Here is a 26,816-nt window from a genome sequence, read left to right as displayed (position 1 = left end):
CGGCTTGCCCTCTTGCAAGGCCCATAACTCTGCCTAGGAAGGCCCTAGAGGCCCCAAAGTTGGCCTGGCCTGTTCATCAGAGTCCCCCCTACGGTCATATTTTCCATTGGATTTGGACTTTTTTTGACCCATATTCGCCTTGCCCTTTTGCAAGGCCCATAACTCTGCCTAGGAAGGCCCTAGAGGTCCCAAAGTTGGCCTGGCCTGTTCATCAGAGTCCCCTCTACGGTCATATTTTCCATTGGATTTGGATTTTTTTTACCCATATTCGCCTTGCCCTTTTGCAAGGCCCATAACTCTGCCTAGGAAGGCCCTAGAGGCCCCAAAGTTGGCCTGGCCTGTTCATCAGAGTCCCCCCTACGGTCATATTTTCCATTGGATTTGGACTTTTTTTGACCCATATTCGCCTTGCCCTTTTGCAAGGCCCATAACTCTGCCTAGGAAGGCCCTAGAGGTCCCAAAGTTGGCCTGGCCTGTTCATCAGAGTCCCCTCTACGGTCGTGTTTTGCATTGGATTTGGATATTTTTTTTACCATATTCGCCTTGCCCTTTTGCAGGGCCCATAACTCTGCCTAGGAAGGCCCTAGAGGTCCCAAAGTTGGCCTGGCCTGTTCATCAGAGTCCCCTCTACGGTCATATTTTCCATTGGATTTGGATTTTTTTTGACCCATATTCGCCTTGCCCTTTTGCAAGGCCCATAACTCTGCCTAGGAAGGCCCTAGAGGCCCCAAAGTTGGCCTGGCCTGTTCATCAGAGTCACCTCTACGGTCATATTTTCCATTGGATTTTTTTTGACCCATATTCGGCTTGCCCTCTTGCAAGGCCCATAACTCTGCCTAGGAAGGCCCTAGAGGCCCCAAAGTTGGCCTGGCCTGTTCATCAGAGTCCCCCCTACGGTCATATTTTCCATTGGATTTGGACTTTTTTTGACCCATATTCGCCTTGCCCTTTTGCAAGGCCCATAACTCTGCCTAGGAAGGCCCTAGAGGTCCCAAAGTTGGCCTGGCCTGTTCATCAGAGTCCCCTCTATGGTCATATTTTCCATTGGATTTGGATTTTTTTTACCCATATTCGCCTTGCCCTTTTGCAAGGCCCATAACTCTGCCTAGGAAGGCCCTAGAGGCCCCAAAGTTGGCCTGGCCTGTTCATCAGAGTCCCCCCTACGGTCATATTTTCCATTGGATTTGGACTTTTTTTGACCCATATTCGCCTTGCCCTTTTGCAAGGCCCATAACTCTGCCTAGGAAGGCCCTAGAGGCCCCAAAGTTGGCCTGGCCTGTTCATCAGAGTCCCCTCTACGGTCATATTTTCCATTGGATTTGGACTTTTTTTGACCCATATTCGCCTTGCCCTTTTGCAAGGCCCATAACTCTGCATAGGAAGGCCCTAGAGGCCCCAAAGTTGGCCTGGCCTGTTCATCAGAGTCCCCTCTACGGTCATATTTTCCATTGGATTTGGATTTTTTTTTACCCATATTCGCCTTGCCCTTTTGCAAGGCCCATAACTCTGCCTAGGAAGGCCCTAGAGGCCCCAAAGTTGGCCTGGCCTGTTCATCAGAGTCACCTCTACGGTCATATTTTCCATTGGATTTGGATTTTTTTTTACCCATATTCGGCTTGCCCTCTTGCAAGGCCCATAACTCTGCCTAGGAAGGCCCTAGAGGCCCCAAAGTTGGCCTGGCCTGTTCATCAGAGTCCCCCCTACGGTCATATTTTCCATTGGATTTGGACTTTTTTTGACCCATATTCGCCTTGCCCTTTTGCAAGGCCCATAACTCTGCCTAGGAAGGCCCTAGAGGCCCCAAAGTTGGCCTGGCCTGTTCATCAGAGTCCCCCCTACGGTCATATTTTCCATTGGATTTGGACTTTTTTTGACCCATATTCGCCTTGCCCTTTTGCAAGGCCCATAACTCTGCCTAGGAAGGCCCTAGAGGTCCCAAAGTTGGCCTGGCCTGTTCATCAGAGTCCCCTCTACGGTCGTGTTTTGCATTGGATTTGGATATTTTTTGACCATATTCGCCTTGCCCTTTTGCAGGGCCCATAACTCTGCCTAGGAAGTTCCTAGAGGTCCCAAAGTTGGCCTGGCCTGTTCATCAGAGTCCCCTCTACGGTCGTGTTTTGCATTGGATTTGGATATTTTTTTTACCATATTCGCCTTGCCCTTTTGCAGGGCCCATAACTCTGCCTAGGAAGGCCCTAGAGGTCCCAAAGTTGGTCTGGCCTGTTCATCAGAGTCCCCTCTACGGTCGTGTTTTGCATTGGATTTGGATTTTTTTTTAACCATATTCGCCTTGCCCTTTTGCCGGGCCCATAACTCTGCCTACGAAGGCCCTACAGGTCCCAAAGTTGGCCTGGCCTGCTCATCAGAGTCCCTTCTATGGGCTTGTTTTGGATTGGTTTTGTTTTTTAGAGTTATGGAAGCGTATCCTTTCCATCTGGATAATGTCAGTCATTTTCGAAAGCAAGGGGGATTTGGAGATTCCAGGTCCAGGAGAATCATTTTCTTTGCAGCAACCATACCAAGCATTAGTGCTTGTTCTATTCATGCGAGTACCTGAGATCATTCTCTGAGCACCTGAAGAGCGCCAGCTCTGGGTCAGGGGCAATGTTCAAGTTGTAGACCAGACTAAGCCACCTAAATACATCACACCAGAACATATGCAGTTGAGGACATATCCATAAAAGATTTGATAAAGAACCCTCTGCACCTCCACATTGATCACACAGTGGCGTTAAGAGCTTCTTAACGAATCTGGGAAACGCGGCCATTATTGTTAAAGATTCCATAACACAACTGCGGTAACCCTAGAGTCCACAATCCCATCTGTGATGTCATGGAGAGGACACATTTATTGCTTGTTCCATCTTTAGAGAGACCATGACAGAAAACGTTTGAGAACCACTTAAGGTTAGATACAGCCTTCATACCTGTGACTTCTGGATGTCAGTGACAAAGATGGATAATATTCCCCCACATAAGTCTAAGTATAACTTCAAGTTTAATTGCATGTACTCACTTCCACCCCACTCACAGAAACAATTGTTTTTTACATGACATATTGTTCTGATGTTTGTTTTTTTCAGTTAAATAAAAGTTGTATTGTATCTAAACACTAGTGGTGGGCCGTTATCGGTGTTAACGTTCTGCGTTAACATGAGACTTATATTGGGCGATAAAAACAATATCGCTGTTATCTATTCTCAAAGTTGGGTTGGGAGCTAGGTCTATACTACGCAAGCTATGATGACTTTCACCTTTATATTTTAGCGCGAATAGAAACCTAGCCAAATTGCACTGTAGGGGGCGAGAACGAGTCTTCGAACCTGTGTGTATGCCTTGTGTATGAAAGTGCCACATCAAACGTGACATGCTAACATGGATGCAGCTATGAAACCGTACAGCTGTACGAGTTCTTCCAGTCTCAAATACCAACTAAACGCAAAGCATCCCTTAGCTAAAGCGGAAGATGCCGGGCCAAGCACTGATGTAGCGCAGGGGAAGAGTCGTTGTCAAACTATGTTTGAGTGCAACCGAGGCAAGCCCGTCAGCACAGCTCTATCTCCCAACCTAACTAATCTCCTCGCTCACCTGGCTTGAGAAACCCGTTCTCAAAGACTTACCTTTAGTTATTATTTGGGTAGCACACATATTCTGAATGCCTTCGCCGGAATTCAAATGAGCCATTTTAATGTAGTTAATTCCAAGATTACAGTGAGATTAATCTAGATTTAAAATATCTTTGCCCACCTCTACTAAGCACACGCATTCATCACACGCAAACGTCCCCTACAATACTGAAACTGTTTTTACCACCACACACAAACCAACTGCATTTTTGAGCAGTTCTCAAGTCAAAACACTGTGTGAAATGAAATAATTTACCTTTTCCAAAACATCTTAAATTGATCAGCCTTCGGTAAAAGCAAGCTTGGGGTCCAATGTTAAACAGGGACTTTGTTCACCCAATTAATCATTCATGTTTCAGATGCCCATCTCAGTAAGTAAATTGCAGCTCAGTACAACTCAACTAATAGTGGTATATGAATATAGGTTGAAATAATCCTCATTAATGCAAATCAGAATAGTTGCCTGATCTGCACCTGAAAGTGGGAGACAAGTTGCATGGTTGCTAGAAGTGCAGCAACCTAGTCATGTCATCCGCTCATTACCACACCTGTGTTGGCACCTGGTTTAACAGGAGGTCAAGTTTGAAAATACAGACTCTCTAATTAGTGACAAAACATATTTAGAAGTATAGGTCTTGAAAGCCCGTGCCAGTTATATCACCATGCATGCCAATCGTTACACAGAATAACCAACAACAAAATACCAACTACACAGACCATACATTTCATTAATTTTTATTTCAGTAAACAAACCAATTACTACAGGATCAAATACGGTATCTGAGACATGGATGTAAGGATTGACCTAAACAGCTGCTTCAGATGTAAATAGTCATTTATAAATATAAATGAGTCCTCTTCAAAATTACCACAAGGGAAAAAGACAAAAGACTTCTAGAAACAACAATTTCTTAGTTTGTGATTCCAACTTATTAGCAATGAGTAAACTTCCCATAACATAGATATTTGAATAACTCATTAAAGCACATGCATATTGTGCAACAGCAAGAAAAGATGGTAGACAATAATAGTTTACTGTGCTGTTGTATCTGCCAGTTTTACTTTTGTAGGACCTTGTCCTTTAGGTTGAAGCTATCAACAGCATGTCAATACAAGAGTTGAATTGCAGAAATTTGAAGGATGGCAGTTTTTTTTGTAAATCAACAGTGGACCTGGAACATGCCATCTAGGTAAGTTCTTGGTCAATATTAGGCACACATGACGAGTGCAAATAAAAAAACAAAAAATACATTCATAATGAATAATATAAGCTTGACTGTCAGCGCAGGAAAGTAATCTTTAGCTCAAGTCGTGCTTTTGTAAATTAGTTCAAACTCAAATAAAATCCTCAAAGCTGTTTTTTCAAAAAACTTGGTAACAATAACAGTAACAAACAGTATCAATATCTGCGGCGTTTATTGTTGGGACCATCAAAGACTCCCGCCACAGGATTTCCCCTCTCGAACCCTCCTCCACTGGGCTGTGGCCCGGCCCCCAGGCCCTGCTGTTGGGGGGAGTCTTCCCCTTCACGACTCCCAAGGGACGACGCCATCTGACCGGGGCCTCCCTGGGAGAAGCGCTCATTGCGCTACATTATGTAGAGGGCAGAAGGGCCGGGGAAGAGGTAGAGGGGCAGGGGAAGAGGCAGAGGGGCAGGGAAGGAGGTAAAGGGGTAGGGGAAGAAGTAGAGGGGCAAGAGAAGAGGGGAGAGGTAAATGGGCAGATAGGTAGAGGGGCAGGTCAATAGGCAGAGGGGCAGGAGAGGAGGTAGAGGGATATTAGAGGGACCAGAAATAAGGTTTTGCCAGGTATGATAAAAAAAAATTGTTTCATCCATTTGAAAAGTAATCTATCACTTAACAAGTGTTAACTATAAAAAAAAAAAAAGAATGCAGTAACTATTAAGCTGAAATGTAAAAGGGAGATACAGAGCACATAATCTGTGCATACGTTACCATAGATACAGAGCACATAATCTGTGCATACGTTACCATAGCTCCATTCTCTGGCATCAATGGCGCACCCATGTTTGGAGTTCCCTCTGGGCCCATGGCTCCGCCCCTTGCATTCATGCCCATGCCCATCATTTGAGGGGGCCCTTGGTTACCAGCCCCGGCAACAGAGGCAGGGTTAAACCCATCTACACGCAAAACAATGTATGGTTTGGTCACATCAGAAATTAATTGAGCCCACTTGTAAACCATTTAAACTGTCACTTGAAGTTGAGTTGAAGAGCTAGCTAACGTTGGCTGTTGGTGACATAAGTAGTTACAATCAGACAAATAAACCAGCATCACAAATGTTTCTACCATGATTACTTGTGTGGTATGTTTACGTCTACTGTTAATACATGTGTATACCTTTTACATGAAAATATACATATATATCTCAATTTGTACTGTCCAAGTCTTAAAATATGATATGTTGGCATTCCGAAGGTAAAGCTGTGATAATTGTTCAAAAAAGTTTGGTTTTCTAGATGAACATACCCCATTAATGTATCAAATGAATGCAACCCCCAAAGTACAAAGCAAGACAAACCAAAAACCAACGTTACATAGACCTAGAATATGCAGTTTAAATGAGTCTGCAAACTTTTTATCAGAATAAAATACCTTTATCAGTCATTACAGTGAAATCATTGAGGGACAAGCTGTCAGACACATCACTTGTTTTATCAGGGTTTCCCGCAGAAAATGTGTTAGTCAAGGTGGTAAGGTGATTTGTTAATGGACCGTGGCGGTGGGGGGGGGTTTCCTCCAAAAACGAAGTTATCTAGAGAAGGGAGACTGCCGTTGGAATGAAAGGGAAAAAACTGGCGGAGAAAGCGGCGAATATTGCTAATTCAAAAAATAAATAACAAAAAAGACGCGTGTTGCTAAGGCGGCTGCCTTAACAGCAAAGTGCTGTGGGAAACCCTGTTTATATTTTAGGGCAAAATCGCTTAAGATCAAATCTAGGACTGTACATCACCATACTTGGTTCGTCTGCAGCACATGCTACACTTCAGGTTTTGAATACTGATTAGTTCCACTATAGATATGACCTTCTACAGCTGTCTGATTTGAAACCAATTCATGTCTGATCACAAAAATGCTGTACAATAAGTAATCCCGGAGATAATTAATGGTACATACTTTGCTTGGCCTTAAACGGAACAAGGCTCATCAAAACCATGGGAGCAGAATGATAGCAATAGAATGACATGATAGAATAGGCAGAGCTAAAATAAAGAATTAAATCCCAAAAGAAGGGGTAAGACCAAAGTTGATCACACAACCAATAGTTCAACAGACTAATCTGGAGCTGTAGTGATGTTAGGAAAAATACAACTTTTACGACTGGCAAAGATCACAAGCAATGAAATATATGGTCCCAGGAAAATATTACTTAAAAACTATTCATCAATGAGTTAGCAAATAATGCGGAGTCACTGTACAGTTTGAAGAGATGGTCAATAAATCCTTTGCTATTAAGACCAGATGGAAAGAAAAAAATCAGGAATTTAGCACTACACAAGCCTATCTAGGGTTAGGCTAGGCCTAACCTCTATCTACACAATTTTATCAGAGTAGACCTAGTAACCCTAACCCCATCAAGGGTTAGGCTAGCCCTAACCTCTATCTACATCATCTTATCAGAAATGAACCCAGAACAAATCCTGCATCTTAAGATTCACAAAATAAACTACAAGGCATTTTGTCATCTATGTATTATACATTGTACATTTGTGAGAAAGTTAAGCACTACTGTAGGTGGTGGAGTAGAAAATGATTGATACATCTTAATCCCATCTTGAATTAAATACAGGTTGATAAATCAGGCAAAAGACAATTTCTCAGTAGAGAAGAAAAATATTGGAACTGTCTGACTATTTGGGGGAAATATGCCAGCTATACAAACCAAGAACAAGTTTGCCCTCTTCTTAATTCAATCCCAAACACACACACACACTGATACAAGCACCATCTCTGTATTACAAATAACAACTACCCATTTAACCCCACCTAAACCCCCCCAAACATTAATATTTATAAAAACTCAAACACATTATAGAAAACAAACATCTTGGCAACGTGGGCAAACAGATTTCTGTTGGCTCCTTGCAGTATTGGTGATGTGCAGCCCTAGATTACATCTCGTATAAGGGTGAAGGATCCACCATGAGCCTCACACAGCTTGCCCCACTCAAAAGTCCCTAGGCCCTGTTACTCGCCCAATACCCTTTCAACATCTGCAGATCTTAAGACACAAGGGTAGGTCTAACTAAGGGTCTCTTCGACTTGAAACCAGCACTGACAAAAACTGCATGGACCCATCTTGTTCCCCAAGATCTACAAACACAGAGGGGGGTAAGAACTGTTTTCAGAACAGTCAGTAGCGAGTCACCATTATGACCCTACCTCCCATATTAATGCCTCCACGAGGGCCCAGTTCACCCATTCTCATATCCTGTTCTCTCTGGAAGAAGTGAAGAAGAAGGGTGGACCCATAAACTTTGTGAACACAACAACCTTCACTGCAGAACAACACTTAGTGTAGTTCAACACTCATACTTCCCAGCCAGAGATTAGTGTCCACCCCACTGGCCTGGGGGGAGACACCAGGAAAGTATCTTGCCTGGATTTGTACAGTTTATATTCTGGGTTTAGAGTAAAAAATGTCCAACAATTCAGTTAAGAGGCCAATTATGAAGTAAATATTACTAAGCATGGTAGAAAAATAAAATAAAAAATACAAATATAACAGGTCACCTAAGTTAAATACTGATGGAATGCTATTGTGGTTCCTAAAATATATATACAAGAAAATATATATATTGTGTGTACACACACACACACACACACACAGAGTACCCCAATAAAATAACTTGTTATGATTATCAAAACAATAGCAAGATTAGTACACACACATTCAAAACACTGATGAAAGTACACAACATATTCTCTTGAATTTCTCACTCAACACGACTTGGATGTGCTTTCATCATTAGCTTTCCATTAACGTGGCTCTTCACAAAATGTATCCACCTCATCCTGATCTCATCATTCTCGGGAAATTTAAATAAGGACACCGAGATGTTTTGTAAATTCTCGCATCCAGGGAATATGCATTTGCGGGACGAAGGCATAGCTAGCTAGCAAACTGTAGGCTGTAGTAATGTTAACCAACGATAATGATAACTCACTCGTGATGGAGCGGGCGAACCACTCTAGTTACTATAGTGTTAGGGGAGGTGCAATGATAAGTGCCTCCTTTGAATCATCGGGCATGATTTAAGCCCCGCCCAAACACAAACAAAAATTGTGAAGAACTGTTAAACGGTTAATCTCCACAACTCAGTACTACAAAGTTCAGTCTTTCCAACGTGTTGAGCAATACATTTTTTACATTTGTAATGTGTTTATAAACACATATCGGAATTTGCTTTACACAGACTTTAAAATATAATTTTGTCAACATAGGCACTCACTGTTGTATGATATCTTTATCCAAGTACACTTACCTTACAGAATGCAAAATGTTCCACGCAATTAAACATTCCTCAACAACTCGAACACACATGAACAAAAAACTTCTAAGGACTAAATCAAGCACTCGCATGCACACACACTTCTTTCAACATACATTTTTCTGCACGCACAGTCTCTCACACACTCAAAACAAAGACTAGAATGTTTACACACACGCACCGTCTAGAGGTTAATTCAGCATACTGTGATAATTTATGATTACATGTTGATAAACATGAAATTGTCAAAATCATAGTCTTACATGTAGCAGTAACCATGCAACAATAATAAATAATTGTTTGCTACAGACCAATATTACAAAATCTAAAAACACAAGATAAAACATGTTTTAGGAATGCCAATTCTGAACCATGTTACAATCCAACAGAAGTAATTGTAAAATGTTATTTGCTAAATAATAATCAGAACTGTACATAATATCATTGTTAAAAAGGTGCAGCATAAGTTCCTATAAAATATTTAGGAGTTCAACCCTTCAATCTCGAAATTGGTCAAAACGGGATGCCACAAATCCATATCCATTTCCCGATGGTCTTAAAATATATTTTTTTTTGTATTTAGAAACTGGGCCTTGTTTTCTTGGGCTTTTATTTTGAAACTAGGCCGTGTTTTTTGATAATGGAAGCCTCTGTCCCAGCAGCGTTGCTTACTTAGACATTAAGTTAAGTGCATATATTTGTTTGGAATTTGTCTTCTTTCACTGCATGTAGTTTGTAGTAAGATAAATCATTACTTATTCAGTGTGTTCTCAGCGTACCATTGGTAAAGTAATGAATGGATACAAGACAGTAATCATAATGGAAACATTCTAATTTGATGGATGTTGAGATTTGCTGATGGTGACGATACAAGTCTTGGAAAATTGCTATATTGTCATTTTCCCTTCATATGTATGATTACTGATGATGTTATAATTAGATTTATTAATATGGCCTGGAACGTGTTGCATTTACTTTGGGATAATAATATTAATTTGAGTTAAAATGCTATGTTTGGTCTGTGATGATGTTGATACAGCACCAACTGCAACCTACACATGAATACTATCTCACAGCAGGCATGGTTACATAATCCCTTATTATTACTCTATTATCAACTTGAAGACTTCTAAACTAGTCATTAGAATATACACCAATTCTGGCTATTGGTGTATTTGAATCTGAAGCAGACCAAATCAACATTTCTAGACATGTTACAGAAATATATTTGTGTATGAGGCTACCCTTCTTTAAGCCACTTGTAAAACATGATACCGGAGACCTAGTTCATCTATGGTATACTTATTAGCTTTACGTGTTTTCTCTACTGAATATTTACCAATTAACAAGACCAGTTGAATATATTTTTCCTGTTATGTAGCAAAACTAATTCAGAAGGGACAGGCCACAATACATTAATTAGACCTTTTCATACAATTATTCAATTATTTAATCCACCTTCTGGTTAACTTGGTAATAGCTTAATATGTAAGATAAAGATAATTGGTCTAATCTTGTAAATATATAAGAGAATTCTTATGCAACAAGGGGTATCATATTAATGGAGTGGGGTGGGGGCTGTTCTGTGTTGAGGGGGCTCTGTTCTGTGTTGAGGGGGCTCTGTTCTGTGTTGAGGGGGCTCTGTTCTGTGTTGAGGGGGCTCTATTCTGTGTTGAGGGGGCTCTGTTCTGTGTTGAGGGGGCTCTGTTCTGTGTTGAGGGGGCTCTGTTCTGTGTTGAGGGGGCTCTGTGTTGTGTTGAGGGGGCTCTGTTCTGTGTTGAGGGGGCTCTGTTCTGTGTTGAGGGGGCTCTGTTCTGTGTTGAGGGGGCTCTGTTCTGTGTTGAGGGGGCTCTGTTCTGTGTTGAGGGGGCTCTGTTCTGTATTCAGGGGGCTCTGTTCTGTGTTGAGGGGGCTCTGTTCTGTGTTGAGGGGGCTCTGTTCTGTGTTGAGGGGGCTCTGTTCTGTGTTGAGGGGGCTCTGTGTTGTGTTGAGGGGGCTCTGTTCTCTGTTGAGGGGGCTCTGTTCTGTGTTGAGGCAGTTCTGTTCTGTGTTGAGGGGGCTCTGTGTTGTGTTGAGGGGGCTCTGTTCTGTGTTGAGGGGCCTCTGTTCTCTTTTCTGTATTCAGCTTTGGCCTATGGATGTCTGTCACTGAAAATGCCAGTGTGAGTATGTTTTCTTGGTGTGTGTGTTCTTGGTCTGTGCTATGTGTGATTGTTCTTGGTGTGTGTTTGTGTTTGAGAGAGAGATAGAGATAGAGATAGAGAAAGAGAAAGAGAAAGAGAAAGAGAAAGAGAAAGAGAAAGAGAAAGAGAGAGAGAGAGAGAGAGAGAGAGAAAGGTGTGTGTGTGTGAGAGAGAGACGGGAGTAAGAGTTGACAACAGCAGCAGGAGCTCACACATCCAGCCGGTCTTCTGTATCTACGATCTTTCAACACACCATAGGAATAGGGGAGAAAAGTTATTTTGCATTCATAACAACAAAGTATCACAAGACGCAATCTATAAGCCAGTACTGCTGTCACAGAAGGATAACAGACATTTGGACATTTTAAGTTAAATGCCTACGGAAATAACATGTTCCACAAGCCAGACATAATGAGATGTTTTTTTACCCTTTCCCCACATCAGTAAGTGTAAGTTTAGTTAAACATTTTCAAAACCTATTAAAACGTCAGAAAGCACACCTGAATCAACAATACTGCAGGTGAACATAATGTGCAGTTTACCACCAAACTGGAAACATCTACAATGCCCTACCCACATTTGGTCACTACTAAACTATAACATTTTAATATCAAAAAGTTAAAGAATAAATCTTAGAAAAGTAAGCACGGTACTGTAGTCTTCATGTTTGTCAGCTAAAAGCGTGTAATTGTTGCTCTAATATCAACCAAGCCCTTTTACATCAGACGTTCTACCCAATGCCTTTTTTCATAGTTTGGCTGATACTGCGACTTATAGTCAGGTGCGACTTCAAAATATATATAATTTAACATGTTTTTAAATGTTAATTCATACTGAATTGACATGAACCAACGAGTTCAACGTATTCAGTTATATGGAATGAGATTGGGAGCTTGGTGAACTATTTTACTGGTAACTTGCTTGTTGGACTCGCTAGCTTGTTATGTTAATTTAGCCTATTCAGCCTCCCAGGGATGTTCTTTATGCTATTGTGTAGCTTAATAACTGTTAATGTGTTACGTTAACATACCGGACACCTATTCTGCCTGTTGTTTTGTGTGCTATTATGTTGTTATTAGAGCTGTCAAACGATTAAAATATTTAATCGCATTAGTGTCATAGTTAACTTACGATTAATCGCAATTAATCGCACATTTTTATCTATTCTAAATGTCCCTTGATTTCTTTGTCATCCATTATTTTTTCAAATTGTAATGCTCTTATCAACATGGAAAAGTGGTTCGGATTGCTTCGTGCAAATGTTTTTTTTAAATTGAAAACAACATTGCAATCGCCTGGCTTTGACGAGCGGGCGGAGCATTTGAATCAGCTGTGTGCTTGGCCATCAAAATTGTATTTTACACTCCACGACGTGCTGCGATGATGGTTCAGTTCACAACGACAGAACACACTGATCACTTTCGTATAGTAAATGGAACCATTTGGCAACCTTTTAAAAGTAAACTTTCCATTCAGAATCTTATTGGCATCCATTTCGGCGTCTGGCGCTGGCAATCAACTCAAAACGTAACGTTAGCCTACTACCAGAGAATGTTTAATATCCGTAAACGGGCTCTGCTCTTTAGCCGGCTCGCAAGCCCAAACAAGTGTGTGGCGTGCCTGTTGTTTTGTTTCCGGTCTAGCTAGATCCGGTGCGGTATTGTAGTTTTTATAACGTCCGTGGTTGTCGCAACAGAATGTGAAAAAAACTACAAAGATTGCTAGGTCAAAAAGAGCGTTAATCGCGCAATAAAAAAATTGACGCCGTTAATTTGGGTTTAAGTTAACGCCGTTAATAACGCGTTAACTGACAGCACTAGTTGTTATATAACTTGCCTTTCCAGATTAAATGTCTGTTCTTGGTCTTGGATTTTGTGAAATACATTTAGAAATAAATGCGATTTCAGTGCGACTTAGATATGTTTTTTTCATCTTGATAAACACATTTTATGACTGATGCGACTTATACTCCAGGGCGAAATTCATAAGAATCTAGGGTTGGGTTTCTAGTTTTATTTAATCTTATTGGCAAAAGCAATGACAATCATGGCTAGATGATGAGTGAACTTGAAGTCTTCTGATCTCAAGTCGCATGATTATTGAGTAAAATATTCAAATCAATTAACTATTATATTTGTCTCCTTTTTTTACTGATCTGAAAAATGATCAACACCTGTGTCTCAACCAAGGTTCAACCTAACCCTCCTAACCCCAACCAAGGTTCAATCCAAAATGTGTTTTGTGATCCATTACACAACTATTTGCAGGTGCGTCATCCGGCTGAACACGCTGCTTAAGCACCAACAGCAACAGCCACTAACCAAACCATCAATCATAAAAGCTTTTGCAAAAGTACTTGCAAAATAACACAAATAACCAAAACAAAGGACTTTAAATCAGAAAAATACAAGTAAGAAAAAATACACCACAATGGATTCAGCCCATCGTGGATGGCCGGTCAGAAAATAATTCAGAATGAGGCTTGTCGGTCAGAAGATAATTCAGAATGAGGCTATGTACTTGGTATGGTAAGCCATATCTGTAAGTGCCATGATGCCCTGCTGATCCTGACAGACTTTTGTTAGGCCTGGCTCTAGTCCTGGCTCTAGTCCTGGCTCTAGGCCTGGCTCTAGGCCTGGCTCTAGCTCTAGTCCTGGCTCTAGCTCTAGTCCTGGCTCTGGTCCTGGCTCTAGCTCTGGTCCTGGCTCTGGTCCTGGCTCTAGTCCTGGCTCTAGTCCTGGCTCTAGCTCTAGTCCTGGCTCTGGGCCTGGCTCTGGGCCTGGCTCTGGGCCTGGCTCTGGGCCTGGCTCTAGTCCTAGTCCTAGTCCTGGCTCTGGTCCTAGTCCTGGCTCTAGCTCTGGTCCTGGCTCTGGTCCTGGCTCTGGTCCTGGCTCTGGTCCTGGCTCTAGTTCTAGTCCTGATTCTAGTCCTGGCTCTGGTCCTGGCTCTGGTCCTAGAAAGCTACCTGAAAAAATAGTTTGGTACAAAAAAATGAAATTATGTAACGGCAAAATACCCTCCAAACAGTCTGGAAGGGTGTATACCACCCCTACAGCCTGAGGGGGTATATACCACCCCTACAGCCTGAGGGGGCATATACCACCCCTACAGCCTGAGGGGGCATATACCACCCCTACAGCCTGAGGGGGTATATACCACCCCTACAGCCTGAGGGGGCATATACCACCCCTACAGCCTGAGGGGGTATATACCACCCCTACAGCCTGAGGGGGTATATACCACCCCTACAGCCTGAGGGGGTATATACCACCCCTACAGCCTGAGGGGGTATATACCACCCCTACAGCCTGAGGGGGTATGTACCATTCCTACAGTCTGCTGGTGAAGAGAATCTCACATCTACATGGACAAAAGGTATCATCAACCAAATACGGTTAATGTAAGGTAGTCACTAGCCTTATATTTTGAGATGCCTATTAATATATGATTGATAAGTATCTGTTGTATTCTGTTTATTTGCAGAACCACACACAAACACACACAAACAAATATAACCAACACCATTCCTCTCAACTGTATAATATATAGCAACTTTGGATCGATACATCATCTCAGGCATTTTAATCGGAGGCACCACAGTAGCTTCTAACGATTACTGACCAGAGAACATAGTCTCCACAACAAAATCACTTCCCAGTATAATTGGTGGAGAGACAAACAATTTACACTATATTTAGTACCCTGGGGACTGACTGGGTGATCTCTAATCAGATTACACATTTCATACAACAGGGATTTGATTCTCATTGCTTTGTCATCCAACGCGCACTTACTTTGTGAACATTTCTAAAAGCAATTCCAAAATGTTGTTTTTGGAAATTCTGTCACTTAACCCTGACTAGCTTTTATCCAAAGGGTTTTCTTTATGTCTAAAATGCTGGCTAGCTAATTAACAGCAAAACAATGTAAAATGTATTCTTTATTTTCAGTATAGATCAGTGAACATTTGTTAGTCAATGAAAGCGTTTACTGTACATCCATGTGGATGTGGAGTAATATCTCTAATCAAACTGCAATATCTCTAATCATGGGGGTCAAATGGCTGAGCGGTTAGGGAGTCGGGCTGTTAATCAGAAGGTTGTTGGTTCGATTCCTGGCCTTGCCAAATGATGTGTCCTTGGGTTAGGCACTTCAAGCTACTTGCCTCGGGGAGAATGTCCCTGTACACATTGTAAGTCGCTCTGGATAAGAGCGTCTGCTAAATAATTAAATGTAATCAAACTGTCCGTCCGTCATCTGCCGCTTGTCCGGGGATCGGGTCGCGGGGGCAGCGACCTAAGCAGGGAGGCCCAGACTTCCCTCCCCCCGGCCACTTCCACCAGCTCTTCCTGGGGGACCCCGAGGCGTTCCCAGGCCAGCCGAGAGACATAGTCTCTCCAGCGTGTCCTGGGTCTTCCCCGTGGCCTCTTCCCAGTGGGACGTGCCCGGAACACCTCACCAGGGAGGCGTCCAGGAGGCATCCTAATCAGATGCCCGAGCCACCTCAGCTGGCTCCTCTCGACGCGGAGGAGCAGCGGTTCTACTCTGAGCCCCTCCCGGATGACCGAGCTTCTCACCCTATCTCTAAGGGAGAACCCGGACACCCTGCGGAGAAAGCTCATTTCGGCCGCTTGTATTCGCAATCTCGTTCTTTTTCAAACTGTTATGTCTCTAATCAAACTGTCGCATCTCTAATCAAACTGAGAAAAGGTTTTATTTGGCCGCAAAAACTCAAATTATGATAACACCGAATCAACTAACCAACATCTTAATAACTTGCTACATCACAAGCATCACGGAGACTGGGTTTCGCTAGCTTGAGGCACAGGAGGGTGCCATACCTCTGGTAGGGTATACTGTAGATCCAACACTATATCTCGGGTAAGGTATACTGCTGTAACTATACAGCAGTGTATCTTTGGCAAGTAGAATGATAGCTGATTGTGCCTGTCCAAGTGTGCATGCAACTCCAGCTCGGCTTTTTCTACTAACTACTACTGTGTTTGTGTGTCCCACGTGTACTCACGCCATCCAGGAAGTTAGGTTTAAAGCCGTCCGGCTGGCGTCTTATCTCCTCCTGATCTCTGTGTCGCAGCATGTCTTCCTCTCGTCTCCGCCTCTCCTCCTCGTGCCTGGCAAAGTACAACTTAGTTAGACACACATCTCAGATACCAAGGCTGGGACAGATCTACACCAGGGGTCACCAACACTTTTCATGAGGGCTGCTTTCCAGGAGGTTTTTGCTCTAACCCCAGTTGTAACTAATCTGATTCAACAAGTCAACCAGCTAATTATTAGAATCAGGTATGGTAGATTAGTGTTGGTGCGAAAACCTACTGGAAGGTAGTCTGGGAGACCCCTGGCCCCCCCGGTCTGGGAGACCCCTGGCCCCCCCGGTCTGGGAGACCCCTGGCCCCCCCATCTGGGAGACCCCTGGCCCCCCCATCTGGGAGACCCTTGGCCCCCCCATCTGGGAGACCCCTGGCCCCCCCGGTCTGGGAGACCCCTGGCCCCCCCGGTCTGGGAGACCCCTGGCCCCCCCGGTCTGGGAGACCCCTGGCCCCCCCATCTGGGAGACCCCTGGCCCCCCCATCTGGGAGACCCTTGGCCCCCCCATCTGGGAGACCCCTGGCCCCCCCGGTCTCGGGACCCCTGGCCCCATCGGTCTTGACACACATACACACCTCATCTCAATCTGCTTGCGTTTCTGCAGTTCCTGATTGCGTAACTCTTCTAGGCGTCTCAGCTCTTCCTGTCTTCTCATCAGATCTGCATAGGAGGAGGAGAGGATGAGGAGGTGTAGGAGAGGATGTGAAGAAAGGAATGAGGAGGAGAAGATGGGGAAGAATAAAGAATGAGGAGAGGAGGAAGAGGAGGAGGAGAGGAGGAAGACAAGAAGAAAGTAGAGATGGGGGAAATGCTTTAAAGCATGTACAGTGGAGGGACACTAACGTGGGTCAATAACAAAAGCCTCCAACAGCAACTCCTTAAAGACTTTTCAGCAATATGATAGATGATTATAGTGTGTGTGTGTCTGTGTGCATGTGTCAGCGTGTGTACCTTGTCTCATCATCATAAGCTGGTGCTCATGCTTGGCAGCCTCCATCTCTGCCTCCAGCTTCTCCTTGGCCTCGCGGATGTTCCTGTCCACCTGCTCCCGCTGCTGCCTCTCCATGTCGTCCAGGGCCTTCCACCGGGACGAGTACTCAAACTCAAATGTTCCTGGCTGAGCAAACCTAGGAGACTGCTCCCTCTCCCTGGACACACACACACACACCATGGATAGGACAAGCGTTCCAGATGGGAAGGTAAGCTGTAGCTCCCATGAGAACCCAAACATCAAGAACCTGTGACTACCATAGCACTAAGTTATTCTTTCTGGATTCAACTATTATAAATTCATGCATATTGTAGAGAACTCTGTGGATTGGATGTATGTTTGGGGTTGTACCTACTTGTGGTACTGGGCTGATTTCTGTAGCAGCTTCTCAGGAAGACCATCCTCCTCATCCAGCTGCTCTGTGGGTTCCACCACAGCGGGGCGAGGGGTCCTGCAGTGAGGACCATGTTACACTGCTTCTTGTTACACTGACCCTGCTGCTACACTGACCCTGCTTTTACACTGCTTCTTGTTACACTGACCCTGCTGTTATACTAACCCTGCTTTCTGTTACACTGACCCTGCTTCCTGTTACACTGACCCTGCTTCCTGTTACACTGACCCTGCTTCCTGTTTTACTGACCCTGCTTCCTGTTTTACTGACCCTGTTGCACTGACCCTGCTTCCTGTTACACTGACCCTGCTTCCTGTTACACTGACCCTGCTTCCTGTTACACTGACCCTGCTTCCTGTTTTACTGACCCTGCTTCCTGTTACACTGACCCTGTTGCACTGACCCTGCTTCCTGTTACACTGACCCTGCTTCCTGTTACACTGACCCTGCTTCCTGTTACACTGACCCTGCTTCCTGTTTTACTGACCCTGTTGCACTGACCCTGCTTCCTGTTACACTGACCCTGCTTCCTGTTACACTGACCCTGCTTCCTGTTACACTGACCCTGCTGTTACACTGACCATGCCTTGCCTCCTGTTTTTGTAGAACTGATGCTACAAGAACGCGCACAGACACACACACTCAGAGCCCTACAAGTAGCACACACGTGTAGCTTTACAAAACAGCATGCTCGGGCCTTACGTTGTGAGAAGCAGGGCTCCGTCTGTGCAGCGCTCCAAGGCTTTCCGCGCAGCTGGTTTGTTGGCAAACTCTACAAAGCCCTTACCCGTGGGCCGGCCCCGGTCGTCCACCACCACCACAGCCCGCTCCACTGGCCCGAACTGAGAGAACGCCTGTTCCAACAGCTCATTGGAGACCATTGGGGCCAGGTTTCGCACTGTGAGAGCAGAACCGTGAGTGGAGAAACGGATGCGGATGGGCCGGTTCCTGACCACAGTGCCATCCAGCTCGGCTTTAGCTATCTCCGCTAGCGTCCTAGTTTCCTACAACACATAAGGATGGACATGGAATTGGCAGTATAAAAATCTATTCAAAAACATACAGTACATTCTACCTTCAATATCTGCAATTATTATTGCAGAAGAGGTTGCTCCTCCTCGACATTTTGTAAGGCAAGAAGAAAATCTCAATATTAGGGAAGGAGATAAAGGAAAAGACGTCAGGCAACATGGTCAAAACAACAAACAAACAAAAGTTCGGAAATGTTATTTTGGTCTATTATTCCTCCACTACAATAATACCATTGGTATTGTGTTTTATATAGTTGGAAAGCCTGATTAGTCACCTTTACAATGAGGTACAACTTGTAAGGATCGTGCATTCGTGGAATGAGCAACACAGCTAACCGTGTGGGCAGCGACCCAAAAATGTTTGCCAAAATCCCCTTCACATGGGTCTTGACCTCGATCTTTAGCCAGGCCCAGCTCCATTTGCACCTCAGCCCTGAGTCAAGCTGTGCTTTATAAATTGAATCCTTATCTTTAAGCTCGCTCATTCTGGAAAACAAATGTCAATATTTTATGTGCTGGACCACTGGGCTACTTTTTCATGATCATAAACGTTTGTTAAGGCTAACTCCGACTGCATTAAATCAACGTTAAATGATCCGCCAGAGCAGGTGTTTCGATCACTCATTACACCAGACACCAATTGGATTGGACACTCCGGATCCTTTTTTTCATTCAAAACGGCTATTTTAACCTAAAAGTGACATGCTTGCAGGTATGTTATCGGACCACCATGGACAGCAACGTTTGTTTTGCGTTATCAAGAGATTGAATGTAAACAAGTTAGCTTAACTCATTAACATGTAGATCAAATTCACTGCATCTCCACTGAAAAAAAGAACACTCTTATTATTATCTTACTGCTAGTTAACTAGACAGCATTTCATCCATAAAAAACAACAACTTTGAAACAAGCTGATTCTACACCTACTGTATCTGCGGCCGTTATCAACGGTATATGCATTTGGCCGTATCGGCGCTGCAATACATTAGTTTATGCGAGGCTAAATAAAAGTAGGCTATGCCCAAAAAACGTAAATATGATAAAAATGTATTAAAGACTGGTTTACATTACTTTGCTGGAATTTTTGTTTGAATAATTGCCAACTGAAAGGTTGTCCTGCAAGTGGGCTAAGACAGACAGGTTCGTTCATGCCTAGCTATCTACTATAGAACTACATCGCATGAATTTAACTTATCAGTCGAAATGCCATGTTTTGGTCCCGCTCAAAAATGCGCTATGAAGTTTGGTTGGTCAAAACTGACGAGCCATCGAATATTATTGGTCAAAAAGACGACACCAGTAGCGTCACACAGGAAGGGGGGATAGGAGGAGTACAGATGCATTTGAATAAGAGAATAAGCAACAGGAAAAGTCCTGTTGCTTAGGTTTTAATCCAATACTATAAATTTAAATGAAGAAATTGAGCACTGGCCCATCCTACGTTTGTTTACTGGCCCATCCTACGTTTGTTTACTGGCCCAACGTTACCTCTTACTGGCCCCGGGCCAACGTTAATGTTGAACCTATTATTCAATCACTGGGTCACATCTTACCAGTCGAATGAATCCAAATCCTCTGTCTCGGTTAATAAACACCTCGTTAGCCTCTCCATACTTGGCAAACAGCTTTATAAACTCATCTTCCGTTAGATCTGTCGGGAGATTACCGACGAAAAGCCGACAGCGCTGCGTAAAGGTTTTCTCTCCAGGTCTCCGAAAACTTTTCAGATCCAGAGTCATCTCCATCGGTTCACCACCATGACCCTCATCGCCATCTGCCGCGGGGCTAGTGGCTGTTACTGGCTGTGGCGGCGGAGTTGGCCCCTCAGCTGCATTCGGCCCTCGTTCCCCGGCCGGTGAACTGGTGTTGCGCTTTGTCTGATGCTGACTTGGTTTTGGCGACGGTGCATTGTTCTGAATGTTGACTTGTTTCAGATTTCGGTTGGCCATTCTGAGTGCCGAATTAGACCTTGACAAAACAGTGCCTATTAACTTTTAATTGGTTTAAGTAGTTGCTCCACAGCCTTCCACTTTTAGATATTATTTATGTCGTCTACGCTCTGGTTGCTTATGTTAGCCAAAAAATAAAATGGCGACAGTAAAGGTGGCTACAGCCAGACGATGTCTGCTACAGCATTGGCTGTGCACCAAAAAACTTCTTCGTCGGTCGCTTTTCAACAGACTAAGCGTGCTCAGCGCATTACTGCCCCCTACTTCTACACTGGAGACAAACAGCTCATGTCAAGAATATCCAGTCAATTCCAGGGTGACAAAGTGGGCTATATTCAAGACCATTTCATAGTATGCAAGCCAGCATGCATTTCAAGTTATTCAGACTCATTCTGACCTAACTTGTCTATGCCAGTTCAAGGCAAACTATATGATGAAGTGTGTTATTATTCAAACTGTTTCCAGTCATTATTCAAACTGTTTCATGCATATTGCCTGCAATAGTACCTACTGTTAAAGCACAGCTGCTGTAAGTACTAAAAGTAGCAAGTAGATTTTTTTTTCTCTAACCCTAACCCTGGGTTGCACATGCTGGGAGACCAGCGAGCAGCGAGTTGCAGTAGTCCAACTTGGAGAGGACCAGTGCTTGGACTAGCAGCTGGGTGGAGTGCTCAGACAGGTATCTCCTGATCATCCGGATGTTGTAGAGGGTGAATGTACAAGACCGGGAGACTGCGGCAATGTGGGCCGTGAGGGAGAGCTCGTCATCCATGGTAACCCCAAGGCTCCTGGCAGAGGATGAAGGGGTCACCGTCGCAGATCCCAGGGTGATTGACAGATTGTGGGAGATGGAGGGTTTAGCCGGGATGATGAGAAGTTCTGTTTTGGCGAGGTTCAGCTGGAGGTGGTGCTCGGTCATTTTGTTTCTACATCTTGTTTCGGCTCACAAGAGCTCCCTTATTCAACTCAACATGGCCGAGAGTTGAGCACAAAGCGAGCAAAACTGGCAGCAAATAATTTTTGGGAAATGTCAAAATGCATATAAAAAACAACATCAACTGCGGCACTGCACTCCGTTGGGTTATAAAAAGGACACCTGCAAAATATGAATTTTGCAGAGTGCCTGGTTTTTGAGATAATAACTCACTGCCCGAAAATATCCCATTCACCTATATACACAAGAGATTCCTGGCATTATTAGAGAGATCAAACATTGGAATAGAGAGCACAATGATGACAACTGGACTTGAGTCAATGACAATCAGATTAGTGATAATATAGCCGACCTCTGATACTAGCTGTAAATTATATTGCTTTTGTGGTTGTACTCATCATAGAGAGGTTCATTGGTGTATAATTCCACTCGTTGGATGTTACACTCACTCAGCTCTATGTCAAACACAATCCTTGGAGCAACAAACATATCATTAAACTTGATACACAGTTTCTATCCATCCTGGATGAGGAGCAAGGCTGGCTCCGTGTGCTGTGGTCTGAGGCAGGCAATGTGACCAGAGGGCTTCGTGCATAGACATATATATGTATTCCTGTCATACGTCTATGGCTTCGTGTCCCAACGAAAGGGTACACACATTTTTTCCCATTGTGATGACATAAAGGACATCAGGGTCAGAGGTCATCACACAGAAACACACGGCGACTCACACATACAAGCAGTCCTGGACCAGATCTCAGACCAAGTTATTTATGTACATGGGACTATTTAACATTAACATTTTAGTCATTTGGCAGACGCTATTATCCAGAGCGACTTACAGTAAGTACAGGGACATTCCCCGAGGCAAGTAGGGTGAAGTGCCTTGCCCAAGGACACAACGTCATTTGGCTCGGGCCGGGAATCGAACTGGCGACTGGGAAGTAAATCCAGTCCATTCTGCTGTTTTTCCAGTGATTACTGCTTTTGGTTATTGTTCTGCATTATATAGTGAAGTTTAATTTATAACTGTAAGAGCCAAATTCATGGTTTAATTATTTTGTTAAAGATTAAAAAGGTAACACTTAACATGTGCCAGTACAATAACTTTAATCTATAATGTTGCAGTTCTAGACCCAATCCTAGTCCCAATTTTAGACCTAGACCCAGTGCTAGTTTTACACTTAGTTTTGGTGTGACACACATACACATCCAGGTTTGTACAGTACGTAATTGTATATACACACCCACACAGACACAAACCTTTTCATACAGCCAGGCAAATGACCATTCACACATAGACACGCGTTGTGTGTGTGTACAGAGAGAGAAGGGGGGGACCTTTTCACCCAATGGCATTTGTGTTAGGACTCGATCCCCTGTTCATTCAGTGGTATAAAGGAAGTGCTGGACTCAGCAGAGAAGGGACGGCCTGGGCCTAGGGAGAGCCCAACACCAGCCAGGGATTAGCCCCAGCCCTACCCTAGAGCCAGGGATTAGCCCCAGCCCTACCCTAGAGCCAGGGATTAGCCCCAGCCCTACCCTAGAGCCAGGGATTAGCCCCAGCCCTACCCTAGAGCCAGGGATTAGCCCCAGCCCTACCCTAGAGCCACCGATTAGCCCCAGCCCTACCCTAGAGCCAGGGATTAGCCCCAGCCCTACCCTAGAGCCAGGGATTAGCCCCAGCCCTACCCTAGAGCCAGGGATTAGCCCCAGCCCTACCCTAGAGCCACCGATTAGCCCCAGCCCTACCCTAGAGCCAGGGATTAGCCCCAGCCCTACCCTAGAGCCAGGGATTAGCCCCAGCCCTACCCTAGAGCCAGGGATTAGCCCCAGCCCTACCCTAGAGCCAGGGATTAGCCCCAGCCCTACCCTAGAGCCAGGGATTAGCCCCAGCCCTACCCTAGAGCCAGGGATTAGCCCCAGCCCTACCCTAGAGCCATGTTCATCACATGGTATGAACTAATGTAGCCATGACAAAATAACATGGAGAAAGAAAGAGAGAAAGAAACGGAGAGAGGAACTCAGGACATGAGTTTGTGGTGAACATGCCAGTGCTACTTTTCTCCTCTGTGTTGGAAAAGCCGGGCTTTGTGTGCCTGTCAGGGTATGTACCTTGAACATGTGGTATGAACATAAACATGCATTTTATTCTGTACTTAAGTATTCTGAAGGAAAATTTTTTTTTCAAACCCTTCCCTGTAAACGACCCTTCTCCTACCCCTTCCCTGTAAACAACCCCTCTCCTACCCCTTTCCTGTGAATGACCCCTCTCCTACCCCTTCCCTGTAAACTACCCCTCTCCTACCCCTTCCCTGTAATCTACCCCTCTCCCAACCCAAATGATTTAGGACTTTTCTTTGTTTTCTATCTGTTTGCTTCTGTCTCCCCTTTCTTTCCATATTTCCTGCTAACAACGGTAGGATCTAAAGTGCACTGGCATGGGAACAAAACCACTGGGAGAAGAATATATATGGTAAAAAAAGTTTATTCAGTAACAGTTTTGTCAACATTTGCGGAAAATTAACATTTACATAAACACGTTCTTACAAATATTCAGATGCAAGGCACTTCTCTTCATAAACAGAAACTTCACAATGGGGGATCTGCTCTCAGCATGTCTACGTGCCCTGCCTTGGTGGCCAATCAAATCACACAAAACCCCTGTGGGAATTTTACCAGTTTAATGAAAAAAAATCATTATCCAAGTTTAATAAAAAAAATCATTATCCAAGTCTGGCAGAGGGCTGAAACACATCCACTGTGTATCTTTAAATAACCAAACATCTTTCAGTTGCATTAGACACAAAGTCAACAAACAAGCCATATTTTTTCTAAATCTAATTTTTACCTCTCTGTAATGCCCTTATTTACTGTTCTTTCTTACCTCTCTAAAATTGTCTTAGAACAGCATTCTGTCTAACTGTGAAAATCTTCTTCTAAATTCTAAAAATGTAAACTTTCAACATCTGAAACGACAAGGTTATAAACACTTTTCTCAGCAGAAATTGTAAGCTAACAGTTTCATAACCAGTTTCAACAACTCAAAGTTAGACCAAGTTATAAATTGATTCCCATTTCAGTTTCTCTCTTTGGGTGACCTGTCTTTGGGTTGTTTCATGTTTGAACATGGATGCTGAAATCATGGCTGGTGGGCATGAAGGAAACACAGCATCTCTGGGTACCCATGAGACACGAAGACATCTCTGGGTACCCATGAGACACGAAGACATCTCTGGGTACCCATGAGACACGAAGACATCTCTGGGTACCCATGAGACACGAAGACATCTCTGGGTACCCATGAGACACGAAGACATCTCTGGGTACCCATGAGACACGAAGACATCTCTGGGTACCCATGAGACACGAAGACATCTCTGGGTACCCATGAGACACGAAGACATCTCTGGGTACCCATGAGACACGAAGACATCTCTGGGTACCCATGAGACACGAAGACATCTCTGGGTACCCATGAGACACGAAGACATCTCTGGGTACCCATGAGACACGAAGACATCTCTGGGTACCCATGAGACACGAAGACACCTCTGGGTACCCATGAGACACGAAGACATCTCTGGGTACCCATGATACATGAAGACACCTCTGGGTACCCATGAGACACGAAGACATCTCTGGGTACCCATGATACATGAAGACATCAGTGGGTGCTCCATGATACATGAAGACATCAGTGGGTGCTCCATGATACATGAGACTTTTTGAGGCACTTGAATTCTGTGTGTGGTGATTGGACACTGGTTCAGAGGTGAAGCATTAAACAACTAACATAGGGGAGCACATTCACAGTCTGTGTTTGGTTTACTACACCAACAGTGTTTACCCCTGTATCAGGGAGCAAGCATGAAAGAGAGAGATGGGGGGCAAAAGGGATGGGGGACAGAGAGAGATGGGAGGAAAGAGAGAGAAATGGGGGGGAGATGGGGGGGTGGGCAAGAGACACAGATGGGGAGAAGAGAGAGATGGGGGGCAGAGGGCAAGAGATGGGGGGTGGGAGAAAAGTGAGAGGGAAGAGGAGGACAGGAGCAAAGGAGAAGTGAGAACCGCCTAAAATTCTTATTAGACTCACGTTTTTGTTCCCATTTGTTTCAATTTTTCCGTACTAGCGGTGGTTGGTAATGGGATGACAGATGTGAGAACATTACAGATTTCATCATAACAATGTCAAATGTTAAGACAAATGCTTGTCTGTTGTGTTTGCTGGGACTTTACAGCTACACATGTGACCCTTATTCAAAAATAAAAAGTAACAAATTAAAAAAGTGATTTGTCTAAAACATTGCTCACTTGCTATGATTTCTGTTCTGATGGTAGTAACAGTATGGATGTGGAGAAAGCAAGCCAATTGACTGTCTAAAAGAAAGCTACTGCTTTTAAAGAAGCCATGTTTTCATTTTTTCTTCTTTAACTGGCATGATTTAAAATTGACACGGAAATTTACATTTCTACAGAGTTTTGATGTTATGATTCAGTAACAATTAAAGAAATGTAATTGCCTTAAATCCTGTTGATCAACCTGCTTATCTACCTTCTAGCAATTGTAAAGATCCCTAACCCTCTACAAACTGTCCTGAAACAAATCCAGAACCTTAGATCTAACCCTAACCAACCCAGACAACAAGAGATTGAACCCAAAGCCAGAACCTTAGATCTAACCCTGACCCCACCCAGAGAAGCAAGGCTTTTAAATCTGAAGAATTTCTTCACAAGGACACAAACTTCTGGTACACACTGCAAATACAAATGTAGGTATGGGGTATGAATTCTATAATACTGTATATTGTATATGTACATATATGTATTATATTTACATATATATAATATGTACCCTGATGTAACTGCATAATTGTTTTGTGACATTGAAACAAGAAGACTAATATCTCTAGCCCACACGCAAACACACACACACACACACAAAGCCTAAAGACCAAGCCTCAAGTTGGGATTTCAATGGTAGTCACGAGAGAGCTATCCTATCCCTCCCTCCTCTCTCCCCTGCCTCCCTACCCCCCACCTCCCTCCCTCCTATCTTCCCCCTCCATCCCTCCCTCCCCCCCTC

General features: G+C 43.9%; 1 protein-coding gene across 2 annotated transcripts; it reads right to left on the bottom strand.

The window, feature by feature from the left end:
- Positions 1-4,345: 4,345 nt before the first annotated feature.
- Positions 4,346-20,979, bottom strand: pspc1 (paraspeckle component 1). 2 transcript variants are annotated; one of them, XM_047031440.1, is made up of 9 exons: positions 20,401-20,979; positions 18,518-18,819; positions 17,777-17,872; positions 17,382-17,578; positions 17,006-17,090; positions 16,348-16,453; positions 8,030-8,087; positions 5,618-5,766; positions 4,346-5,214 (listed from the first exon to the last, which is right to left on the bottom strand). In XM_047031440.1, the coding sequence occupies exons 1-9, from the start codon at positions 20,794-20,796 to the stop codon at positions 5,026-5,028; spliced, it is 1,578 nt and encodes a 525-aa protein (XP_046887396.1). In that variant the 5' UTR covers positions 20,797-20,979; the 3' UTR covers positions 4,346-5,025. The 2 variants fall into 2 exon arrangements, with proteins under 2 accessions (XP_046887396.1, XP_046887397.1); XM_047031441.1 differs by lacking the exons at positions 4,346-5,214; positions 8,030-8,087 and having other exon boundaries at positions 5,624-5,766.
- Positions 20,980-26,816: the final 5,837 nt, after the last annotated feature.

Source organism: Hypomesus transpacificus, chromosome 12 (genome assembly GCF_021917145.1).
Source record: "Hypomesus transpacificus isolate Combined female chromosome 12, fHypTra1, whole genome shotgun sequence".
Taxonomy (NCBI): domain Eukaryota; kingdom Metazoa; phylum Chordata; class Actinopteri; order Osmeriformes; family Osmeridae; genus Hypomesus; species Hypomesus transpacificus.
Note: the sequence above shows the minus strand (reverse complement) of the source record. Positions and strands in the feature narration are given on the sequence as shown.

What these genes read in the sequence shown, in the direction of transcription:
- pspc1 (XM_047031440.1), bottom strand. Translation starts at nt 20,796, where the DNA reads ATGGCCAACCGAAATCTGAAACAAGTCAACATTCAGAACAATGCACCG. An exon ending in GCTTATGATGATGAGACAAG is followed by an intron (nt 17,091 to 17,381) that starts GTACACACGCTG and finishes CCTCCTATGCAG; the next exon opens with ATCTGATGAGAAGACAGGAA. An exon ending in CGCAAGCAGATTGAGATGAG is followed by an intron (nt 16,454 to 17,005) that starts GTGTGTATGTGT and finishes GTACTTTGCCAG; the next exon opens with GCACGAGGAGGAGAGGCGGA.